The sequence below is a fragment of the Danio aesculapii genome, chromosome 23, assembly GCF_903798145.1.
Source record: "Danio aesculapii chromosome 23, fDanAes4.1, whole genome shotgun sequence".
NCBI lineage: Eukaryota > Metazoa > Chordata > Actinopteri > Cypriniformes > Danionidae > Danio > Danio aesculapii.
Window position 1 is genome coordinate 42,748,533 of NC_079457.1, and position 26,236 is coordinate 42,774,768.

At 37.3% G+C, this 26,236-nt stretch overlaps 1 protein-coding gene across 1 annotated transcript in view; it reads left to right on the forward strand.

Moving 5' to 3' along the window:
- ubr4 (ubiquitin protein ligase E3 component n-recognin 4) overlaps positions 1-26,236 on the forward strand; it is a 90,805-nt gene that overhangs the window by 5,212 nt on the left and 59,357 nt on the right. The window contains 31 exon segments of the mRNA XM_056448882.1: positions 743-882; positions 980-1,082; positions 2,763-2,904; positions 2,992-3,116; positions 3,205-3,329; positions 5,521-5,580; positions 5,667-5,857; positions 7,143-7,242; positions 7,332-7,469; positions 9,657-9,774; positions 13,138-13,200; positions 13,203-13,324; positions 15,100-15,256; positions 15,338-15,423; positions 15,514-15,683; positions 17,008-17,287; positions 17,377-17,509; positions 18,068-18,147; positions 18,711-18,839; positions 18,927-19,109; positions 19,195-19,317; positions 20,362-20,591; positions 20,904-21,022; positions 21,117-21,214; positions 21,297-21,454; positions 21,535-21,741; positions 22,432-22,533; positions 23,958-24,058; positions 24,143-24,530; positions 25,103-25,166; positions 25,259-25,450. Coding sequence (XP_056304857.1) covers positions 743-882; positions 980-1,082; positions 2,763-2,904; positions 2,992-3,116; positions 3,205-3,329; positions 5,521-5,580; positions 5,667-5,857; positions 7,143-7,242; positions 7,332-7,469; positions 9,657-9,774; positions 13,138-13,200; positions 13,203-13,324; positions 15,100-15,256; positions 15,338-15,423; positions 15,514-15,683; positions 17,008-17,287; positions 17,377-17,509; positions 18,068-18,147; positions 18,711-18,839; positions 18,927-19,109; positions 19,195-19,317; positions 20,362-20,591; positions 20,904-21,022; positions 21,117-21,214; positions 21,297-21,454; positions 21,535-21,741; positions 22,432-22,533; positions 23,958-24,058; positions 24,143-24,530; positions 25,103-25,166; positions 25,259-25,450 — 4,427 coding nt within the window.

Here is a 26,236-nt window from a genome sequence, read left to right on the forward strand (position 1 = left end):
TAAATATTGTTATTTATTTAAAGACCTAAAACAAACTTATTAAGCTTAGATTTATTTGTTGTTTTTGTAGCTTAAACTATGATAAATATAGGCAAAATATTAATGAAACAATCATGTACCTCCAGAATTTTATGAAAGTACCAGTAAGGTGCAATTGTAATGCCATGTGAATAAATTCCTAAGGTTCAAAATTCAGTGTCTGTGTTGTAATATATTTGTCTCCTTTAAATCCTGTCATCTTCTGAGGGTTAATGTAGCATCATTTTGTTATTTGGCTGCTTATTTAATTACCGTTACTAATTATGGGCTCTCTTGTGATTTTAGTCAATTTAGTTCAAGTCTAAAGGGAGCTGTTCTGTTTAATAGTTTAAAAAAAAAAAAAATTATTATTACAGATTCTTGTAGTGTGCCAGTAAATGGAGCATATTTTAAAAAAATGAATTGGTTTAGTCATGGTTACTGAATTTGAATGCTTTTGTACTTGACAGCCATCCAAATGAATCCAGAATATCTATTTTATCCGAAACAGCATTCTACATTGCAGTTTAAGCGATTGATGGCACGGTTCTGTCGTGAAAGAGTTCTCATCAGCGCATTATGACCTTTTTTTGGTCATGCAAGGAGCCGACAGACACAAAAGAAAGCTTTGTTCTGAGATCGTCTTTCTCCACGATGGTTAATTCAAAGATAAGATTGTGACATTTGATAGTCTGCGATCATCTTTGGTGCTCTTGTTTTCCAGTGGAGGACCAGAAGGAGCTTCCCTCCCCTGTTAACCCCGAACTCCGACATAAAGAAGTCCAGATGAACTTTTTCAATCAGCTGACCTCAGTGTTCAACCCCGACATCAGCGTTCTGGCCTCTCCATCTGCTCACATGCAGGTCAGTGAACTAGATCAATCGATTGCTGCTGTTTTCTTATAAGTAAACATTATATGAGCTTGTTTTGGGCAAAACTACAATGCAGTGTATTTCACAGAGCGAGAATGAGTGCGATGAGCAAACAACAACAGATCAGGCAACGCAGGCCAAAATGAAGAATGCCTTCATCTCTCAAAATGTGTCCAGTTTACAAGAATTAGGTAAGATGCTGTATATATTCTCAAAGCCTTTTATATGAGTATTGCCTGTTGAAATCAGACGATTCAACTACTGCCTATTTATATACTGCATGTTCATTTAAAGCAGGGGTTCCTAAACTTTTCATCCCAACCCCAAAATAACAATTCCAGTTACTTGCAGCCCCTACTATTCTTGGAGGTGGTTATGAACACACAAACGTTGCGCACACACACCAATAGACCTATATAAACATGAGCGTGTTGACGTCACAAAAATGCAACAGTGTAACAGCCATATAATTATTTTTATGTTCGTTTATTCATTTGTTTCATTTATATTAACCTTACCTAATGACAGTCGTGGGCACAAGTCTATTCTTGGTTGGATTTTGGAAACCGCCACTTGGAGATTATCCTCCATGTTCAGTCCTGGCTAGGCAGGGGACTATAACCACGGTTTTGAAAAGTCAAGGTTTTAAAACCGTTAAAATTTTCTGTTATACCGTTCCTAAAGTATTTGCCCATTTTATTTATTTATTTATTTTTTTTTTGAGTTTTTCAGGACCCTCCACGTCACAAGCTACTGGTCAGTCCACGATTCGGGAAACACCTTAAAAACAAATCTCTTAAAATCAACATTCGTCATGCTGTAGAGCTGAACAGTGCATCCAAAGATGCTTTTTCAAGTTGAAAATAAGTCTATGTTTTGAAAACTAATGAAGACAGCAGAAGTCAATGATTTATTTAAATTATTAAGCCTGACATTTATTGTTTTTAAAATATTTAAATGTTAAAAAAGAAATACCATGTTTAATGGAGAAAAGGTTGTTGTTTTTTATCCAGACATTTAAAAATAACATATTTTAGAGCAGTAGTTACAATACCGTGATATCGTGGAACCGTGATTTATTTTTTTACCCAAGGTTATTATTCATTTACATTTACATTTAGTCATTTAGCAGACGCTTTTATCCAAAGCGACTTACAAATGAGGACAAGGAAGCAATTTACACAACTATAAGAGCAGCAGTGAACAAGTGCTATAGACAAGTTTCAGGTGTGTAGAGTCTAAGAAGCACTTATTTCACCTTATTTTCTGCGTACGAGCAGGCGCAGCCATTTGAATCATTTTGGCTCGAGAGTTCCGGTCTCATTCACTTCCATTCATTTTTAGACGTTAAAAACAGCTCGTTTTGCTGCTTGGTGTTGCAAACTGATATTTTCTTATTATATTATTCGACTTTGTCTGTATTGTTATGCAAGCACTTGTTTGTAGAGTAAGTAGTTTGACCGTTTTCTGCCGATTATTATTACTAGTCATTTTTCCCATAGGCAGCTGAATCGGAAGTTCTAAAACAATCGCAAAAACAAGTGCACTTCCGCATTGAAGAATAAGGTCAATACCGTCAGAATTTTATACTGGCCCATGCCTAGTCAGGGCCATGTGCATATGTCGTAAAATCAATCTGCTGAAACTGACACTATTGGTGTGCCATTCATTCTTATGTAATTGCATGTGTAGTTGGGCATAAGTACAATATGTATATTGGTTTCAAAAGTACATTATTTAAAAACAGATTTTTTAAAATGAAATTTATTAAACAATTCTGTATATTTACAATTAGAAATGTTGAGCATTTCAAAATATAAAAATTTCACATCAACTCTGTTATTGAAACACATTCATTCCACTCATTCCAGGGGGCTCTGAAAAGTTGCTGCGTGTGTGCCTCAACCTCCCCTACTTCTTACGGTATATCAACCGCTTCCAGGACGCGGTATCCGCCAACTCTTTCTTCATCATGCCGGCTACTGTGGCTGATGCCACCGCAGTCCGAAATGGGTAAACCACAAACACCTTTGGTTCACTTCTGTTTATTAAATCTAGTGAATGTGAGATGAGTGCGATGACTCTGCTCTCCGGTTTCAGTTTTCACTCCCTGGTGATTGATGTGACCATGGCCTTGGACACTCTTTCCTTGCCTGTACTGGAGCCTTTGACCCCTGGGAGACTACTTGATGTGACTGTGTTAGCACTAAGCTGCCTCTATGCAGGTGGGTTCATTGGGGGGAAAAAGCTGTTCTTGTTGACTTCAGAGGAAAACGGAGAACTTGATTTATGCGTGTGTTTTCTTTCCCTCAGGTGTGAGTGTGGCAACTTGCATGGCTATATTGCAGGTGGGGAGCGGATTACAGCTTCGGTCAGCCTCCACCGGCTCCAAGGAGGAAGACTATGAAAATGACGCTGCTACCATTGTGCAGAAATGTGTAGGTGTCAAATTCAAGCACTTATTTTATAATGTTACAACACGTGCTCTGAGTAACATTCTGTTAAAAAGGGGTCCTTGATTTTGATTTCACTTTTTAAACTTTAGCTAGAGTGTGATGTTGCTGTTTGAGCATAAACAACACCTGTTAAGTTATGGTGCTTAAAGTTCAATGGAAAGATAGTTAATTTCATTTATATTACTTGCTGTTTATGGCCTGCAACATATGGCTGGTAGGAACTACAACACGCTACTTCCTAGTTTGTGGCCTCACATACACAAAATTTACATAAACTCCACCTCCTCACGTGAAGTTTCCTTCAACATGCGGTGTAGGCGGTTAGTAAATCAGAACACTCTGGACCAGCTGACAAATCAGTGGCTATTGCACCTTTCTAAACCACCTCTTCAAAGGCACCTTGAAGTGCTTTGAAATGTGCATTTTTTTTAGTTGTGATGTTTGACATTGGCTGTTTCTCAATATGCGTTCTTGTCTGTACTTGCGTTCTTTTGTTCTCATTAAACGTCATCAACCGTCGCCGAAGTACTGTTCCAATTCAAAGTTCACATCTTGCCAAATACAGATAAAATTTCCGGATGTGTACTTGCTCTGCCCTTTTTGTCGAGGATGCATTGAGAAGTGACTTGTGCGAGCTTGCGAAGCGCAGGTATCTCAGAATGCAATGCAGGCCAACCAAGGAAAGCTAATGGCGGAGGAGAAAACCTGCACGATTTAAAAAATACTCCTCTGGTGTGTTACAAAATAAAGTTTTAACAGTTTTTCAGGCAAGAATGTAGTTTTTTTTAAACTCAAATCGGCAGTTTATGCACAAAAATAGCCGTCATTGATGATGTGCCTCAACTTATGTGGACTCTGAACCCCAGCCTGTCAGCGGGAGCTTCGTCATCACCTCCCCCACCGAGAGCAGCTTTATTTCAGCCAGTCCATCTTGAATGTACCTCTGGATTTCATCTCTCTAATGTAGTTAAAACTTAATATTTAAAACATCTTGTGTATATCTAACGGACAGTTTTTGGTCTTTTAAATCCATTATTCGTTCTCAGGTGTATTATTTTGGCAGTCTTATTTTGTTACGTTTTATAATTGTCTTTAATTATGTAAGTATGTTGTACGATGTTTGTCTTTGTTTACCAAATTGCCCAACGTTATCTTTATTTCTTATTGTTTACTTGTATTTTATATTTGTATAATGTCTATTGTAGTTTATTAAATCTGATAATCAAAGACATGTCTGTGTATAATAGCCCATTTAACTCCACATATATGATTATTTACATTTATGTGTTCTTAAATCAAAAATATGTATTCATAACATTAATACAATATTACTTATAAGGCCGTGTTTATATAATGAAATAATTTTATTGCTAATGTACAGTGAAAACGATGAATCCATGGTGAGGTAAGTGATGTTATAAAGTACGCTGCCGTTCCATTTGAAGAAGTACGTGACTTGAGTCCTCGCGTCCTCGGAAGTTTGTTCTTCCAAGTCTGAACTTGGCAAGTCTGAAGTTTGCGTACTTGGTATTGAGAAACAGCCATAATTTCAACTGACACATGAAGAGAGGGTGGGACCTAGAGTAGCTCCTCCCCTTTATAGAAAAACAGCCAATAGCGTTTTGTTTTATCATAGCTCTTCCAGTGTGAGTGGTTGAGATCAAGTGCATCAAATGAAAAGCGAATGAGAAGAGACTTGGAGGGGGTGGGGCATGTCATATACTAGAGAGCATTTGATTGGTCAACATTTGATGAGAAACTGAAGTATGAGGTGACATAAAACCATGGTCCATTTAGGCTGAAGTGATAAACTGCAAGCTTTGGATGTTCATATGGGTTTCATATTTTTTGGAGCACAGTAGCTTAGACGTCCTTAAAACTAACATACTGATTCTAACATCCAAAAACACCTTCATTTTAATTTCACGGGACATTGAAGTCCACTGGCGTAAATATGAACCAATTTTCTTATCAATTATTATTGCAGATATGATGAGAGGAAATATTGTCAAAAGCACAAGCGATCATCGTCATTGTAACATTTGCTAAAATTTCCTTAAAATGTGGCAAAACATTACATTTGAATTAATTACTGAAATTAGACACACATTCCCCAGCCGTATAGTGTGTGTTATTGTCTATGTTACAGATCTGATCTCTGTTTTTTCAACAGCTGGAAATCTATGAGATGATTGGACAGGCCATCAGTAACTCTCGCAGAGCTGGTGGAGAGGTAGAAGTATTGTTTTACACAGAGTAAATACATATAACATGAAAGGAGAGTGGCCCACATCTGAGATCTGGTTTGTGTTTTAACAGCATTATCAGAACTTTCAGCTCTTGGGCGCCTGGTGCCTGTTGAACAGCCTGTATTTGATACTGAACCTGAGCCCCATCGCCCTGGCTGATAAAGGGAAGGAGAAAGATCCGCTGGCAGCGCTGCGGGTCCGAGACATCGCCACCCGAACCAAGGATGGAGCAGGATCTCCTAAACTTGGCCCAGGGAAAGGGTAAGTCCATTTTGTGTTCTGTGAGTATAGTGAGTTGTCTTATAAAATCTATATTTTGGTTGAAATATAAATATATCCTGAAACTCATGGGTCATTTTGGTATCGAATTAGTCATATACATTGAAAGCTTATTAAATGCAAGGAAAGTTTCTTTTTTTATTGATTCAATTAACATCTATTGAAATGATCTATCATCATTAAGTATAAAAATATACTAAATCTTTCATTTTAAATTATTAAAGCCTTGGTGTCGAGGATAGTGAAGTAAGGTTATAAAAAATTAAAATAACAATTAATATTTTATATCTGCACTGTATCACATAATAGTCCATTAAATTATTATTATTTATTTATTTTATGTTAAATGCCTTCCTTTGATAACTAAAAAGTAAACATTTGTTTTGTTTCTCTAAACATTTTGAAAGATTATTTGATCTCATGGTTTCACCTGTATTTTGGTCTCACCACATGGTTTTGCAAACAAATGTTTGTTTATTTGTTGTTTTTTATTAATGTTGTTTTAGGCTTTGGCTAATTATAATAGTATTATAAAATTAGGACAGCTTTATTCAGACAAATTAGACTTTAGGCCCCTGACATGTTTGACTATGGATGCAGAAATAAAATGAAAAGCTAGTAATACATTAAAAATTCAAATAAAGTTTATGTTCAAATAATTTTTATTATAATTGAAATGAATGCATATAATGCATGCAGGGTTTGCATACCCACCAAATATGGGTGGATTTCAGCTGTGGTGGGTTGGACAGCTGCTCCCATTAGCCACTTTGGCTGGTTGAAAATCATTCAACAGTAAGGATGTTCAACAATAAGGATGGCACGGGGCCAGCGCGAGAGATGACAAAAATGACTGTGTTCACGTGAGCAAAAGAAACGGGTGAGCACCCAATTAGAGGATGATCAGGCACACGGTGAGACTATCCTTGTTTACTGACAAGGGCTTCAGGGTCGCGCGCACAGGTGATGTGATGCGCGCGGGTGTATAAAAGCATGCCTGGAAACGCAACTGGTGCGATCGGCTCTCTTTGAAATAGACAGGACAAAAAGCAACGCTCGTGCACCAACAGTCCTGCTGCTTTCAAGAGCTTGAGATATTTTTTAAAATGATGAGATATTTTTTAACTTGAGATATATTTTAAAAAGGTTGTTCAGTGGCTGGTGGTCAAAAAAGTTAATGTTAAGCCCTGAATGCTTGTATGTATTTGTGTGTGTTTATGTTACAAACATTACATGCCAGTATGTGACGGGTCTTTTCCACCATCAGGCACCAAGGGTTTGGGGTTCTGTCAGTCATTCTGGCCAATCACTCAATCAAGCTGCTCACGTCACTGTTCCAGGACTTACAAGTGGAGGCTCTTCACAGAGTAAGACAGAGAACAGCTGCCCTTTTTACCTACCAGAGCTGTTTTATACTGTGTATTATATATGAGTAAAGCTGTGCTGTTTTATTCAGGGCTGGGCCAGTGACGGGCCTCCAGCAGAGCTCAACATCATGGCCCAGAGCACCTCCATCCAAAGAGTGCAAAGACTCATCGACTCGGTCCCTCTCACCAACCTGCTCTTCACACTGCTCTCCACCTCCTACAAAAAAGTACGTGACCGCCACACTCAGGCCCTGTTCACACCTCATAAGATGTGTTTTGGTCTGTCGGATCACAAGTAGACGAGGCAGACACATTTCCACTCCCACCTGAAATTTAAAGGCATCTCTTCTGTCCACTTTCAGCCACGTTCAGCTGCTTTTATGATGAGGGAGGATGTTTTTTAATCATATTGTGAATATACTCCTGCAATTTACACTCTTTACGCCCCATTCACATGGGGCTTCATCGTCAACTCTTGACAGAGGGCTTGAAGTTGGGCCTGACACGATAGTCATAGCAGCGTCAGCCAATGAAATTAATCAGCAATCAGCTACTGTCTGAACTGGTGTATTTGCATATAGTGATCTGATTGGCTGACGCTTCCATCGGAGCTGGAAAAGTTAAGAAAGTCCCAACTTCTGCAGCGAGCAATGCTACTGAAGTTCGGCTGAGCAATGCTACTGACGTCACACATTCAAAAGTAATGGGAAGCGTTGAAGCTGACGCCCCGTGTGAATGGGGCGTTAGAGTCAAAGTTTATAAATGCCTCAATGTACTTTTGGTCAACATTTTTGTGAAATAACTGAACATAAACGCAGATAATTTTTGACCAAAAATTCAGATGACACCTTTAGGTTTTAGCATAAATTTTACTTGATCGTGTAATGGTAATACATTTGTCTAAATTGTTTCATTTCCTTCTCAATATTCCCTAGGACGGGGACGTTTTCAGCATGCAAGCTACTTATGCATGCAAGCTACTTATAAAATGAACAAAATGATCTACCTAATATAAAAATACAAAACATATATTTATTTATAAATGTATTGAGAATTCTGTATTTGTACAATATATATTAATGTACCTTGCATAACTGTATGAACCCAGATTGTGAAATAGCCTACAACTCTGTACATATTTTTGTCATTGCCTTTCTCTGATGACTTGGAACTGAATTGAATCAGCCAGGGAAGCATAGTCCAGGCAGTAGCTCCTAATAGCCAACCTCAAGCACACTGCCAAATGATCATCAGTCATGGTGGAATGATAGTTGGACTTAACCGTGCTAACTTCACTAAGTGCTGCAAAACTATAGCCGCTAAAGTTTTCAGCACTTAGCGAAGTTGGCATGGATTTACGTGCATCCGTGGTTACGCATTCGTCAGATATCAGACTGGCTGCCCTATGTCAATCAAGTGACAAATTTCAGTGGGAATGGATGATAGGCTGACATAAATTTTTTTAACGCCATGCCATCTACCCATGCTTTCTTTGCGATCGAGTGATAGATCGCGATCGACATATTGGGCACCCCTGCCCTAAGAGTTCTTAATAAAGCATTTATACAATTATTCCTATCATTCTAACCACTACGAGTCGACTCTTTTTTTAATTTTTTTTTTATTTTAGATGAATCAATAGTTTTAAAAACTGTCCACTTTCAGATTTAAGCCTTAGCTGGATATTTCACGTCCCTTAGAGCTGTGTTACACACTACATGAAATGTTATTTTCAAAAACCCACAATAGGGGCTTTTTAATAAAGCATTTATACAATTTTAACACAATTTTATACATAACAGTCAATATTTTAACTCGTCTACCAAACATTTCAGAACGTCAAAAGTAATTAAACTGGTAGAAAATCATTAATTTTATTATTTATTATTAGTTTTCATCATGTGAAAAGACCAAGCTTGCTTGATTAAAAGCATTTTAAGGGTTGTATGAATTAATTGAAACATTCACATTTGTGTATTTCATTAAAGAAATCCATCAATTCATGGACGTTTTGATAAGAGTTGCTCCATGAAGAGAAAGCACAAGAACACTGTTTTGATTATCTAATTTGTAGATACATTTATTTTGTGAAAGCAAAACTTAAATTGAAAGCTGTAAATGTATGACAGTATTAACTGCTGTGAACTTTCCCCACATTTACATGAAATTTACAGATTTCACAAAGCCAGTGAACAGATTAAATAATACAGGAATCTTTCATTTCACAGTAGAATCAGGACTAATTAGAGAGCATTTTACATTTGTTTGCCTTAAAACCAAACAAAATTATTATAGACAGCAAAGACGAAAATGATATCTCAATAGCAGGTGTGAACAGGGCCTCGGTGATAGCTGCTATGAGGAAGTAGTGTGTTGTGTTTGACGATTGTGGAATCTGGTTGTGCTTGATTCAGGCCTGTGTGCTGCAGCGGCAGAGGAAAGGGTCAGTCAGCAGTGACGCCAGTGCATCCACTGACTCCAACACTTACTATGAAGACGACTTTAGCAGCACAGAAGAGGACAGCAGTCAAGGTAGAGGACGCTGCACATTGCATGTTGTTTAATCTTGTAAATAAAGGCCACAGTGAGGTCAGACATTGAAGTTAGACATTTTTTAAACTAAGAAAGAACCTGACATTTAGTTCATTTGCAGAGTAGTTGCTTTTGCTAATTTCATCTTAAGGGTTATGTCTAGCTAGGTGACTTTCACAAAAGCTGTCAAAATAAGTCAGAATAAAACAGTAGTTAGTTTGCAGAACTTGAAATTGATTATTTTTACTCCTAAAACACCTTTATAATGGCCCGTTTCTACTGAGTGGTACTGTACGGGTTGGTATGGGTCACCTTTATCAGGCTTTCATTACCAGTGGTGGGCGTGGTGTACGAAAGTTTTAATTGACGTCATTCTCGATTGAGGAAATGTTAAATTTAGGCTATACGGATTGTTCACATAACATGTGGGAAGCACATCTCCCAAAACGGATGCTTTTTACACATAAATACTTGCGTATAAATGTTCATTACCACTCTTTCTTTGAACAAGATTTAATTATCACTGCAGATCAATGACAGTGCGAAATAGCCTACGGTAACGTCTGCAATTATATAAAATAAATAAATGAATAAATGCAACATATATGAACACATACAGCCCCTTACAGTCTCCGATATGTTACCAATTACAGTAAAACCATACACAGCATACATTTAATCTTTATTTGGCTTCAAAAACAACACGCAACACATAGCCCAGTCAGTGCAAACCTCAAATCTGTATCTTTAATCTTCACCAGCACATGTAACCTCTTTTAGAGAGTAAGGCTATGTTCACACTGCAGCCAAATGTGGCCTGAATCTGTTTTTTTCGCCCACACGTGACTCAGGTGATGATGGAGTGAACAACTCAAACTGCATGGACTCTGATCTTTTCAGGTCAGAACTGTGCCACTTTCATATGTAGTTATAAATCAGACACAGATCTGATGTTTTGCAATGCGACTGCAGTGTGAACGGTTATGTCGGATTCCATGTGACTTTTACACAATCTTTGAGCGACATGCGTCATCATTCTGTGCTGCAAACATCATCTACTCCTCAGCATCACAGTAGAATGGCACACATGGTGATTACTTTACCACAGAAAGTAGGTTGTTCATTTTAAAAAAGATTTTGAAGACAAAACTGGTGCTTGTTAACGATTGGGGCACGGATTGATCGCGAAGCTTTTTTTTCCGAGAGAAAAAAGGGCAGGTGCTCGAGGACCCAAACCCCTCTTCTGTACGTGTCTGCTGTTTATAACAAAGTAAATTGAAATAACTCGGCAAACGGAGATAAAGCAACTCCGCCTTCACAGTTCAGTCTGCGGCTGCTCATTAACCCTTGGTGAGTTCACTACACCGGTGGTCAAACAAACGCGCACAGCGGGTGTCATAAATCACAAATGATCAGTGTTTTCAATAACAAGTGACTTATTTTAGATTTCAAATGCCGAAATACACATTAGTAGTAGCAGAACAATCATTTACAGTTCTTAAAATACACCACGGTTGTCTGTGAAAATGGCAGTAATCATATAAGCATGATCTGACAACGTGCTTACTTCATACACTATCACGTGTGCATAATTAGACATTTTGTGCTGTCCGTAACTATACTTTTGCACATGCGGGTTAGTTTAGGACCATGATCTGTTCACACTGCAAATCTGATATTGGCCATGTTTATAAGGGCAGTGTGAACTGCCATGCAAATAAAATCAGATCTAAGAAAAAAGTCAGATTTGAGGACTTAGCCTGGCAGTGTGAACGTAGCCTAATTCTGTCATTTTGAGTTTATAATTGTCCAAAAGGTCATGACAATAGTTAAACATGGCAGTTTGTTCATCTTTAAGGTTGCTGAAAGAATCAGTTGCTCCTTTGTTTTTTCACTCTCAAGTTTGTCCGTTTCTGAAAGGATCAGATGTCAGAAGCACTTCAATAATTATGCATACGTTATTATTATCAGCTCAAGACCTTCGTTATTTCAAATATAGACGCGAACTGGAGCTCTCTGGAGAAAGTGAAACCGCTCGCGCTTTAGACGGCCCTGTAAACAACAGGGCACAGGGTAGATTCTGCTCTTCTTCTTTACTTTGTGGTTCTTCATCAAGACGACAACAAGGTTTGTTTATGCTTGGGTCAAACATGGCTCGTTTTTATATGTATATATTATTACGATGTAATGTCTCGGTTGTGTATTTAAAAATGGCGCTTCCTTTGTTTTCATTCTCTTGGCTTGTTGCACTCTGTAAACCAATAGCATTCAGATGCGTGTCTTGCTTCGTAACCTTTTGGTACCTTTTTGTTGTGCTAGGTACCCTTTCAAAGGGGTACCCAAAAAGTGGTACAGTATGTTTCGCTTTTTGGTATCTTTTTACAGTGGAAATGGCCATGAAAGCATACTGAACTGTACCACTCAGTGGAAACGGACCATAAATACACATCATTTGACAAAGTAATATTATTCTCCCCAAATACATGTATTTTAACATTTTAATCTGTTATTAAATTTAATAGTATAAGTATACTTTATCCTTTTCATATACTTGTATAACATTTTGATTTAATTTTATTTCAATACATTTTTATTTAATTTTATTTACTTTTATTTTTACATAATAGCTTTGACCCTGCATGAAATAGTCTGAATTGGACAGTGAGCATTATTTGTGCTTATTTTTAACGAGAATCCTATTTATTAAATATTATTTTTAATGTCGAAACATGAAAAAGGGCAAATTAATTTTCGTTTTGCAAAATATAACATTGATATTCTATTTGATTTTGCATTAAGATGTTTTTTAATTAAAGGCAGTCTTTTTTTCTTTTGCCACTGCGATTAAATATGACCTGTCCTTTTTTTTTGTCTTCAGTGTTTAAAGTCATTAGCATGAGTTATCTTTTATGCAGCTGAGTACAGGGTTTGCTTGTGGTTTACTGAGCTAGTGTCAGGGCTGAGGAATCTCAGGGACTTTTTCAGGAGCTTCCTGAGCACTGCACGCTTTAGTAGAAGGACAGCGGTCAGGCCAGAGTCAGGTCAGTTTACTTCCTGCTCCTGAACACTGTGGCACGAGAAGCATGCTCTTGCTTACTGCGCCGATCCGGCGGCCGTGGGCACAGCTAGTGACAGTGTTCGTTATTTCAGCAGAGAGAAGACAGGAGAGGACAAAAGCAGCTTGTTTCTCAGGTCAGCAGATCTCTGTTTTAGGTCAGACTCACTCGTAGTGTCTTTTGTTTATTGTGCTATAAACATCTTAAGTAGAGTTACCTGGCTTAATGGAAGCAGCATTTGTGTTTGCTTAGAGTACAGTGATGTCAATGATTGTGATGCTGAACGTGGCTGTTGGCGTGTTTTCAGACGATGATAGTGAGCCCATACTGGGGCTGTGGTTTGAAGAGACTATTTCTCCCAGTAAAGAAAGGTGGCACCTCCACCGCCGCCGCCTCCACCACCTCTGGAAACTTCACCCAGACTCAAGAGCCCAAGTAAGCTGAACACGGTGGAGAATGGAAACATATTGGCAAGTCGCAAGGACCCGGAGTTGGTAAGTGCATGTGGTCTGATAGAAGTGAAGTGTTGTTTTATCTAGTGCCTAAATGCATTTGATTTAAATGGCAAGCTGATAAACAATTCATGTAATCAAACCCAGTCCATGGAAATAATCATTTTAATGGCTGTCTTGATGCGAGGATCTCAAAATTAATACAGGGTGTCTGTGGGGACTTAAAAACTCTTAAAATGTCTTCAATTTTAAAAACTTTTAAAGTCTTAATTTCACTTAAATTTTGTCCTGTAGGTCTTAAATAATTTTAAAAGGGTCTTAATTGTCCTATGTCCATATAAAGCACCCAATCAGTTCAACACTCATCCAATCTTTGAACAAAACTGTTTATAACTCCATTTATCTGTGTGGTTTAATTATCTTCCTTACAATAAAATTTGTTTAAATGTTCTCTGTGTGATATGGTGAGGACACTGAAAGGAACAGACTGTTGTGGATACATTTAGTTCCTTATAATTTTTAAAGCTTGTCAGTTATGTTGAAAAAATGTTTATGTATGCAACTAGGAATTGCTTGTTTTGATACATTTAAAATATGCGGCCAAGAAATAACTCGTTAATTTTATGGATAAAATGACAAATATGGATAAAAAGTGACAAATAAAAAATCTCTTCCACTGGCCCAAACTTAGCATTTAGATATTGTAAGTCAGAAATGTTATTCATAAAGGTCTTAAAAGTCTTAAATTTGACTTTATTAAAACTGCAGAATCCCTGTAATACCTTTTTATTATCTTACTTTCTTTTCCCCCTTAAATGTAAATAATATTTCTAGATAATGATTATCTGATGAACTCATAATTGGCATTAAAAATTATTTAAAAATTATAAATAGCATATTTAGTTTAAGATAAATAAGATGTATTAATTATCTCTTGTTAAGTTTATATTCCAGTTAAGCTTGTATGTTCTAAAATACAGTAAAAACTGGAATTTTGTGAGAAAAAAACTCTTTGTAAATGCTTTTTAAAATGTAATCCTGTGGATTAATGCTGAATTTTCATGATTTCTGAAGGAGTATGTGACAATGAAAATGGCATTTAAATATATTTGCACTCAAAGCATGACATTTAAATAGATTTTTTCTGTGGATAAAAATGCTGTTTTTATTCAATTTATCATCAAATAAATGTAGCCTCAGTGAGCAAAAAACATCTTTCAAAAACATTAGAAAAATATTGCAGATACCAAATGTCAGTAAAACAACTAATAACAATAATAATGATACTAATATATATTTTTTTGGTTGTTGATTTGGTGAAGAATATTTCGCCTTACTTTGTTTACTTTATATAATAGCATTTAATAGGGCTGGGCGATTTGGCCTAAAATCAAAATCTCGATTAATTGAACATTTGAACTCGATTATGAATAATGAACACCTATTTTATTTATTTTATTTTATTAAAATATACCGTCTCAAGGGATCTCTGGCACAGCTTCCAATCATCGTCAATGTAGTGCAAACGTGCGACGTGTAGTTACATTTGTGAGAGATGCCCGGGTATGCGACCACACGACGGCTGCGCCGGACCATACCCATGTGTTTGACTCAGAAGTATAAATCAGCCATAACAGAGCCGGGTCATGTGACTCCACACATAATAGGGACAGTAATTGGAAAAAGTTGACCTGTAAATATATATTTTTTTATTAATTAAAGGTTCATAATGTAGATTTCGATTATTATTTTCATTTATTTATTATTAATTAATTAGCGTTTACACTGTTGACTCAAATGCATGTTTATTGTTTCAGTTTTTGAGTTTGGCCTCAAGCATATTGAACTTCATTACCACCTCTATGCTGAAGTCCAGAAATAACTTCATTCGCAACTACCTGAGCGTGTCACTCACAGAGCAGCACATGGCAACCCTCGCCAGCATCATCAAAGATGTCGACAAGGATGTCAAAGGTTTTTCATCACTTTGATCTACATCTTTGTTTTAAGGCTTCCATTCAGGCTTCTACCAACGTTTCCCTTTTTCCCCCCCAGGTTCCTCTGATGACGAATTCGCCTCAGCCCTCTATCACTTTAATCACTCTCTGGTAACATCAGACCTGCCCTCTCCATCTCTGCAGGTAAGCTTTGAGATATTCTTTAAAAACATATTCAAAATTTGTGACAGATATATTGTGTCTGATGACTTGTTTTCTTCAACGTTTCTTCAGAACACTCTTCTGCAGCAGTTAGGTGTTGCCCCATTCTCTGAGGGTCCTTGGCCCATGTACATCCACCCTCAGTCTCTTTCAGTGCTCTCCAGGTTGCTGCTAATCTGGCAACATAAAGCCAGTCAGCAGGGGGAGCCTGATGTACCCGAGTGCATGAAGGTCTGGGAGAGGTGAGACATTACTTAATCTTAAAGAATGACTTCTCTCAACTAAAATGTGGCTTAGTGCACTAGTTTCAATGGTAGTTGAAATGTTCAGTGGAAGTCCAAAAATCATTATTTATTCACACTCAAGTTGGGGAATTTTCTACTTCTGTTAAACACAAGATATTCAAAAGATATAGATGGTATGACAATAAACAAATACTACTTCTACTACTACTTGAAGTAGAGGTACATGACAGTGTCAAGTTAAAGAGATAGTTCACCCAAAAATTATTTGAAAAATGAATTTCCTTATCATTAACGCACTCAAGTGGTTCTAAACTTTTATAAATTTCTTCTGTTGAACACAAAAGAAGATCTTCTGCAGAATGTTGGACAAAAGCAGCGATTGACATCCATAGTAGGAACCAGACCCGTAGCCAGCCTGGTGAAAAGAGTGGTTCATTTTTTTCTCAAAAAAATTCACTTTTGCAGTTATTTACCTCATGTTTATTGAATTATGAGGTTTAAATACTGCATTTTAGTGGTATTTTAAGCACTATTTTAAGCTGGATTAGCTTGTCAGATGGTCATCATAACCACACTTTTTGATGTACAAAAAACATATGTTGAATATATAGAATAAATAAATGAAAAAAAAAAAACACTTTTTTAAAAAAAACAAATTTATTACATCTTACATAATTAGAAAAAAGGAGTTAAAGGTAAAGTTTTAAAAACTGACCAGCACATTCAACTTTTCCCTGTCAGAATGTGTCAATTTTAATAATAAAACATAAAAAAATAACAATATTTGTATTATAGAGCTTGACTATTTTTCTTGACTCTCCTGCAAACATAGTACATTTTGAAAGTTCATGGATAGCAAAAATAGCCTAATTAGTATTAAAATTAACTGTATTATGGGTCGCTTTTGGTGCTTTATTGGTATTTGTTTCTTTCAAGAATAAGGTCTAAGATTCAGAATAAAAGTTGGGCTATCTAAAAGATGATCACTTTCATTACATTGTATGTTTTCTTGCACAGCTGGATGTTAAACTCATGAAAAATAATTGTTTGCATTCATTGGAAGCTTTCTTTGATGGGTTGTTTTCATAATTTATGATGGCATAACATTAAAAATAAGATAAATTAGCTCATGTATGGGACATGTCTGGAAGTTAACTGCTAGGATTTTCCAGTATATCGTCCACTGTGTTCAGTAGAAGAAAGAAAGTTAGAGTTAACCTAACCTAAAAGAATGAAACTCAAGCATGTTTGGAACCCCAACCCTACCCTGAGACGCATTTAATCGCAAGTCATATTTACAACCTGAATCTTCTTTCCTTAGGTTTGTGGGCACTCTGAAACAGCATACTCTACAGGGAGCCGTGCCTGCAGACGAGGATCTCAATGTTGAGCACCTCCAGCTGCTTCTGCTCATCTTCCACAACTTCTCAGAAAAGGGCCGCCGCACAGTTCTCACCCTCTGCATGCAGGCAATTGCTGAAATCGCATCCAATACCGACTCCCAACTTCAGGCGGTGCCCCTCAACCTAGCCCGCATTTTACTTGTGTTCGACTACCTGCTGCACCAGTACTCAAAGGCTCCCGTCTACTTGTTTGAGCAGGTAAGAATGCAAATGTTGCTGTATTTTAACTGGAATCATGCCACTGTTTTGTGGCTTGCTCTTTGTCATGATTTTGTTCACACACTCAGGTCCAATACAATCTTCTGACACCCCTGGCATCCAGCGCTAGTGCCGGACAGGAGGGGGGAAAGAGAGGTGCTGTTCCTCTTTATTATGGTTTTAAAGAGGTGGAGGAGAACTGGGCCAAGCACTGCTCGGCAGGTAGGAGTAAGTCAGACCTTTTCTATTTTTGTCTATATTATTTCCCTAAAATTAAAAAGAAATGTCGGTGCCAGTAGTGTAGTGGTCAGTGCATCGACACATGCACTCCGGTGCTCACGGCGACCTGAGTTCAATTCCCGCCTCACAGTCCTATTCCGATCCTTACTCTCTCTCTGCTGCCCACACTTTCCTGTCAATACTCTCTACTGTCCAGTCCAATAAAGATGAAAACCCTGAAAAAATTATTTAAAAAAAAGAAGAAAAAAAAGAAATATTACCTCATACCTTTATGAGTTTCTTCACAAAAGCAGATAAAGAATTCTGGTCGCTGGCACCCATTGACTTGTATAGTACGAAAAAATGGTGCTATGGAAGTCAATGGGTGCCAGTGACCAGCATTTTTCAAAATGTTGTCTTGTGTAGAACAGAAGAAAGAAACTCAAACAAGCTTTGAACAAGTGAAGGGTGGAAAAATGATGGGATTTGTATTAGATACTTCTACAACATATTTGCTAACCTAGTGCAAAAACTGTTTTGATTGTTGTTGCTCTCATTTAGATTCCACAGTGCAACCGAAATTCTACTGTGTTCTGTCGCCTGAAGCCTCAGAGGATGACAGGAGTCGACTTGATGGCAAGGTGAGGCCAGACATCAAGTCTACACAAGCGTTACAGTCATGGGAGTGTCTGACACCTAATTAAAGAAAATTGTTTTGATCTTTACGAAACCGTTTGTCGGAAAGCTGGCATGAAATTTCTTGCATTTTGGCTTGGAGTGCACTAATTTCTGTAAATCTGTAGGCATTTGGATAATAAAAAAAAGCTTTTTAGATTATAAAATATAATTATGATATAATAAAAATAATAAGAATTTTTAAATATGCTGGCGACGTGGTGCCGTAGTAGGTAGTGCTGTCGCCTCACAGCAAGAAGGTCACTGGTTCGAGCCCCGGCTGGGTCAGTTGGCATTTTTGTGTAGAGTTTGCATGTTCTCCCCACGTTCACTTGGGTTTCCTCTGGGTGCTTACGTTTTTTTTAATGCAGTTTTATGTACAGTTTTAAATATGTATCAGGAGTCCTCATTTATTACCAACTATTTGATGATATAAGTTTTAAGACCCTGCTTTATATACTCAAATGTTCCACCTAAATTCCTCATGTAAAATTGTAATTTAATGTGTGTTATTTGTCAACTCTTACAGGTCTTTCAAGTGCTGTTCAATGGTGCAGTGAAGTATGATGACATGTACTCGTCTCTGATCTCCCTGCTGGCGGCGGGCTCCCGCTTTGACACAGCAAGACGGCAGGAGAACAAGCCCATCACCCCAGTAGTGCGTTAACACACATTCAATATCCTACAATCTTTTGTTTACACTGGCTGACTTTGCAATAAACATCACTGTCAATCTCTGTTACAGGAAGCCTGTTCCTTGCAGTACTACTTCCTGGTGCTGTGGAAGATCTTAGGAGTCCTGCCACCTTCAAAGGCCTATATTGAGCAGCTTAAGACCGGGAACAGCGACCCCAGTGAGAGTGACATCTTACACACTCTGAGGTGGTCATCAAGGTTACGAGTCAGTACCTACGTCAACTGGATCAAGGTTGGTTTTGTAAGCTTTTCACTAAAAGAACATGACCAGATGATCCATTTTTTGACTTATTTCTGTTGAAATCGCTTTTCTTTAGGAGCACCTAGTGAAGCAGGGAATGAAAGCTGATCTTGCTACAACTTTGATCGAAGTGGCATCAACTAAATGCAGTGCTGTGAAATATGATGTGGAGCTTGCAGAGGAATATATTGCCAGACAGGTACGCTCTAAGTGTTTTTAAAGACCACATGAACTGGAATTTGCTGAGACTTTTATTTTAGCATGTTGATGTAATTCAAGCTGAAATGGAACATTGAGTTGGAGGCGGAGCTTTCTTTTGCACATTATATTTATGATCATTCCCTCATAGCAAACTAATGGTAAGAGGGGCGTGGTTAAGATTTTTGCTAATGTCAATGGAGGACCGCCACTGCAAACGTTGAAGCAAACGGTCAGACTTGATTAAAGATTACCAAAACATACATTATTTGTTTCAGTGGATTAACTTGCATGGATTGATTGTTCACTTTAAGAATAACAACGTGAGCTAGTAAAATAAACGGTAACACTTTACTTGACAGAGTGTTTAAAAGACTGTCATGAAACCTTTAAAATGGGAATAAGATTTTATGCAGCTTAGGACAACTGTTATTAAGTGTCATTGCTTCATTATGTCATTTTAAATGCAGCGATTACATTGGCAACTTGATGTTTCCAAGACAACATAACTTGTCATAAATCTGTCATAAACATGATTGTCATGAATATTTTTCTGATCATGTTTTCAGTGGAACAAACTGTATTCATAATTTAAATGTCTCATTAAGAGTGTCATTACTCTGTCAAATCATTTTTAACAGCGTCATTAATATTTAATAACAAATTTAGCTTGTACCACTGTAGTTGAGGTAAAAAAAAAAAAAATTAATGACTTATAAAATTCACGACTCTAATAATTCATGATTAATGGCTTCATGACAATTACGTTTATAACAGATATATGAAAAGTTTTGTTGTCTTGGTAATGTCAAGTTGTAATGATAGACAATGTCATCTTTGCGTTTAAAATGTAACTTAAAATAAAACTTAATGACAGTTACACATTGATTGTAAAGGTTTCATGACAGTCTTATGGACACCCCTTCAAGTCAACTGTTACCAAATAAACAAAGTAAATTTAGATTTCACCTAGACTTTAGTATCTAAAATTTATTTGTCTGTTTGTTTCCTAATGTACACATTAATTTATCCACTGCCTTCATAGATTTCATCGTTTTGCTGTGTGGACCCTAACAGCATCCTACCTCTTCACCAAGTACCCTCTCTACAAACCATCTACACATTGGATGCTGTGATTTCCAAAGTTCAAGTGTCTTTAGATGAGCATTTCTCCAAAATAGCTGCAGACACAGATCCCCATAAATCCTCTGAGATCACCAAAAACCTGCTGCCCGCCACACTGCAGCTCATCGACGTCTACACAGCCTTCACTAGGTATTGATTACACCACATTTACTGAGGATTGTTGCACATATTAAGGGATCATTCACCTTTAATGAGAATTCTGCCATCTTTTAGTCATCATGGTGTTTAGCAGAATTATTCTATTATTTAACAGTTACACACAATTTGATATGAAGATGAATTTCCACACTTCTTTGTTGCATAATGCTCTCTATTAAGTGTGTTCAAATTACTGGAAGATGTAGAAGCATTCTGCCCTGATATCTTTGTGTAGAGAAGAGGTGAAATTTAGGTTGCCAAAAATTCCAAAGGAACTGTCTGACTGTTTGTTTGTTTGCTCAGGTCATACCTGCTGATGAGCCTGCCAGAGGAAGGAGAAAACAAGCCCACTGAAGCTAAACTGCAAGGCTATGCTGCTGTGTTGTCCATTGGATCTACGCGCTGCAAAGCCAACTTACTTGGTAAGAATTCTGAATGACATTTAATGGACATGGTAACTTGTCTAAAGTGTTCAGGACAAAGTACAATTCATGTGTGCTGTTTTTACTTTTTCAGGTCAGACTGTGATGCAGAATCTGCCCTCCGCTGTTCAGACACTGTGTGAAACATGGAACAACATTCACACCAATGAATTCCCAAACATCGGTTCATGGGTAAGCAATGCATTTCCTTCAGCTCTTAGAGTAAGCATACTCTCTGTGCTTCGCTGTACACTGAAGACTTCTTTATCCACAGCGAAACGCCTTTGCCAACGACACCATCCCATCAGAAAGCTACATCAGCGCCATTCAGGCTGCTCACTTGGGCACCCTCAGTAACCAATCGCTGCCCTTGGCCTCTTCTCTCAAACACATTCTGCTCTCATTGGTTCGCCTCACGGGGGACCTCATTGTGTAAGTATTGAGTGCAGTTGAAGCAGATGTATTGTATAACACAGCGATAGATGCTAATGGTTATTTGTGTTTGTCTATAGCACAGAGGAGCTAAACAGTCCACAGGTGATCCGCACGCTGCTTCCTCTTCTGTTGGAGAGCAGCACAGAGAGCGTAGCTGAAATCTGCAGCACTTCACTAGAGAGGATCCTGGGCCCTGCCGAATCAGATGCTTTCCTGGCTCTCGTCTACGAACGCCTCATCACAGGCTGCTACAACATCATCGCCAATCACTCTGACCCAAACAGGTGATGACTATATGAGATTACTACAATTAAAATTGGATCTGCAATCTGTCCAGCGACAGCGAAAACATTGTCTCCTGTTGCCTCCTGTTGTTCCACGTAACTCAACTATTTTTAAAAGTCTTAATTAAAGTCTCTCCACTGAAAGTTCAGGTTATTAAAACTCAAAAGATCTAAAAAGGTTATTAAGGCCTCGTCCACATATCAATGGCTTTATGTAATTCTGCAAAATTTATTTAATATTTTGATCTTACGTCCTGATGATTTTTTTTTTTGGATAACGAGTTACAGAATGGCCCTTAGAGCATTGCAACGTGGATTGGCAAAACCCAACTTTTTAAATGACGTCACAGTACCACATTACCAGAAGAAGAAAAACGTAATAAGAATGGCAGTGCTGTGTTTGTGCTCAGTTTATTAGCACTTTTAAAACAAAACCTGCTAATGCTAGATGACCACCAGAGACCAATAGCATACGTAATACACTGTTTAAACCCATTTCCATGTGAACTTAGACATTTCTTAAAAACGTGTATGAATGGGAACATTTTGGAATAAAATATCACGATTGTTTCCATGTGGGCTTAGCTTAAGGCACTATAAAACATTTCTATGAATCAAACAGTTTAGGAATGTGGTTATGGTTGGATTATTGTTCAATATTTCTTATAATATGTTTCTGTTTGCAATTAGTGGTTTGGATGAGTCGATCCTTGAAGAGTGTCTACAGTACCTGGAGAAACAGTTGGAAAGCAGTCAGGTCCGCAAAGCAATGGAGGAGTTCTTCTCATTCAGGTATATTTTGAATATGTTATGAAATAATTAATTGAGGTTCGTTTATAACATTACAATTTATCAATAGTATTAACCTAACATTCTGAGCATACAATACCCATCCCCCTTTTTAAAAATCTCTTTCATGGGCCATTTCACTCAATTTCTGTATATAAAAGGCCACTGTAATTGTCTCATGCATGTCTTAATTTTGCAGAGTTAGACATGTTCCTGGATCAATATACTCTCAAAAATGTAAAATCCTATGTAAAAATAAAAAATGCAGTCCTATTCCTGTTCCAAAAATTAATCCAAACCTAATCAAGGCTAAAATCAGAGCTAATTATAGGTTAATAACAATAATGTAGAAGCACACAACCATGATTGCAAGCCTAATCTTATCAAAAAATATAAACTTGTCCCTTAAATTTGATTGGTTGATTGGAATGTTCTTCCAGGATCAACATAGATGTTAATATCAGTTACATGTTGCACAGCTAATATCAGCTTTGCCATTCTCATACTATTGCTTAGGAAAAAATTATCACCCCTTGCTTCTGCTAACTAACTAATTAAAAGTTATTCTGCAGCTTTTATTAATATTTGAAAATGTTAGTTTCAACATTTTAGTGTTTCCTCTAGGATTTTTTCCAGCTGTGGCGGCAGGCCTTTTACAGATCTACCAATTGCTTATGCCATTATTTCATTGTATGCGCAGTATTACAGGTCGAGATCGCATTTATGTAATACGAGCATGCGAATCTCTTTGCTTGCGCGCCGATTTCCTCTGTTCGTGCACAAAACTTCTTGCACGCTCTCAAATATACGCTGCTCAAGTGCAGATGTTCTTGTGCGCTCTGAAATAAATGCTGCTGAAGTGTGAGTGCGTTTATGTAACGAGTACGTCTCCAACATTTATTAGATTTGCTAGAAATATTTATAAATGTCTCCATTAGACCGACAGAGCGGCATTAATGCGTCCGGAAGTAAAATGAAAAGATATAAACTCGAACAAGATAAAGTCATTATATGCAGACTTTTATCTATAAATAAAGTAGAATTATGGAAACTGTGTTCTACTTAACTGAAAGCTACGTCGTGTTTGCTAGCCTCATGCATCACGCACCTGTCAGTCAGCATGTCACTAATGGGGTTATGCAAATAACACACAACGGTTACAGAAAAGTTTGCGTTGTTATATTCACATACCTTTTAATATGTTTTGGTGCGATTATAACCTGCTATTAAAAAAAACAACTGAATGTTTTGAATGAGAAGCTGTAATGTAGCCGTGGTGGGATGAATTTTGGTGTGATGGATGATGGAAGAATTTTTAAAAGTTGCATTTTTAAACTACACATTTAACACATAAGAGGCATTTCTACCCAGACAAATTTGATTTCTTATGTCCTAACTGCTTTAATAAACACCTCTTTGTCTTGTAGTGGAGAATTGGTCCAGATCATGATGGCCACTGCCAACGAGAATCTTTCTGCAAAATTCTGCAACCGCGTTCTGAAATTCTTCACTAAACTCTTCCAGCTCAGTAAGTAGCCATGCATTCCCTCTAAAAAAAACGAAGCCATATTATTTCCCCCTCTTACCCAATGCATCTGCGTTCCTTCTTTAGCGGAAAAAAGCCCCAATCCCAGTCTTCTGTGCCTGTGCGGCTCATTGGCTCAGCTGGCCTGCGTGGAGCCCTCGAGACTCCAGGCCTGGCTGAGGCGCATGACGGCCTCTCCTCCTAAAGATTCAGACCAGCTGGACACAGTGCAGGAGAACAGGCAGCTCCTGCAGCTCCTCACCTCCTACATCGTACGGGATAACAGCCAGGTGGGCGAGGGCGTCTGCACGGTGCTGCTCAGCACACTCATACCCATGGCCACAGAGATGCTGGCCAGTGGAGATGGAGCAGGTTTCCCTGAGCTCATGGTCATCATGGCCACTCTAGCCAGTGCTGGACAAGGAGCAGGACATCTACAGCTACACAGAGCTGCTATTGACTGGCTCACAAGATGGTGAGTGACTGGCTTCTGAGGAAGATTAGATATTATGTTTTTCTCTCTCTCTATAGATAACATACATTATACTTTTGTACATCTATTGTTACGCATATAAAAAATTATGTTAATAATAGTTTAATTATATAAATAAATTGTGTATAATGAATTTTAATGTGTTACTACTACCCATAGAATATTATAATAAATAATAAATGTTTATAATATAATGTTTTTACATAGTTTTATGACAACTTAGCTTAAAGTTTTGATCCACTTTCAAGATTCAACTTTATATTTTAGTAAAGTTATACATATTAAATACAAAAAACCCATTTATAAAAGTAATATTACATATTTTAACTTAAATTATCCAATATTTTTAGCAATTGAGAATGAGTTGTTGTGCAAATTTGTGAAGTGTGCTAAAATTATAATTGTAAGTACTTACATATGTGTTTAAAACTACTACAGGTCCTAAAACCACTACATAAATTAAACCTAAAAAGCTCTACTCCTTATTTTAAGTGCATTTGTTACCCACACAAAAATAAATCCAAATTAATCTTTTTTTCCTTTTTATCTTTCAGTAAAAAATACTTGTATCAGAAGAATGTTGTGGAGAAAGTAACAGCCAATGTGTCACAAGGCAAGGTAGGCACCAGATATGGTTAGGTTTTTTTTTTTTTTGCAACCATTCACACACCTTTTATTTATATCAGAGCATAATTGAATCTCATTCTCAGCACGCTAGTATGCTGGAGTGTGCCTGTCACATAATCTCCTACCTGGCGGACGTGATGAACGCATTGAGGCAGAGCAGTGGCCAGGGCTCGTCCCAGCTCCTGATGGAGGGAGAGGAGAAGGCCATTGAAGTGGACTCTGACTGGGTGGAGGAGCTTGCTGTAGAAGAAGACGACTCGCAGGCTGAAGACTCGGTCAGAAAAAAACCCTGCTTCAGTTTCAGAGATTATTTGCTTATCTTTTTGATTGCCTTTGGATGGGTTAAATAATCCCTGACGAGCCCGCAGAAATCATAAAAAACAGTTTTTGATTTAATTTTTGTAAGGCAAAAATTGAGTAATGAGATGAAGGAAAAATATAATGTAAATTTATCTTATTTACAATATGTACAGCATGGTCGGAACAAAACCGGCTGGCAGAAGGTGTATGGGCAGCTCTAAAGACAAGACAAAGTCAAAGTCTAACTCTCATAAAAGTCTTTTATCAAACTTTCTTGACGTTCTTACCTCTCCACTTCTTCCGAGTTGTTTGTTCCGAAACAAAAAGAATACCTTGGGTATGATGAGATTTATGTAATTCTTAATCTAGATCTAGGCAATATTGCAAAAAAAATTATAATGGTTTAATAATTTTTAAACAAAACATTTAGGAATATTAGGATTTTTTTTTATTATCAACCACTTTATTTAAATTTATCAACACCACTACTGCAAATAATTTAAATAGTCAAAAACTATTAAATTATCTCATCTCTTTATAAAAAAATAAACATAAGTGTTAAAGAGACTCTTAAACTTGATAAATAAAATGTTACAAAGTGTGTGCAATGATAAAGTGTAAACACCGAACAATCAAAGCAAACTTTAAGGTGTGAATAGTGATACAGTAAAGCTCAAACTCTGTAAGCAACACAAATTACAATAATCAAATCTGAGCTTTCAAGTAAAGGAACTAACCATCATTATTCATATAAATACTGC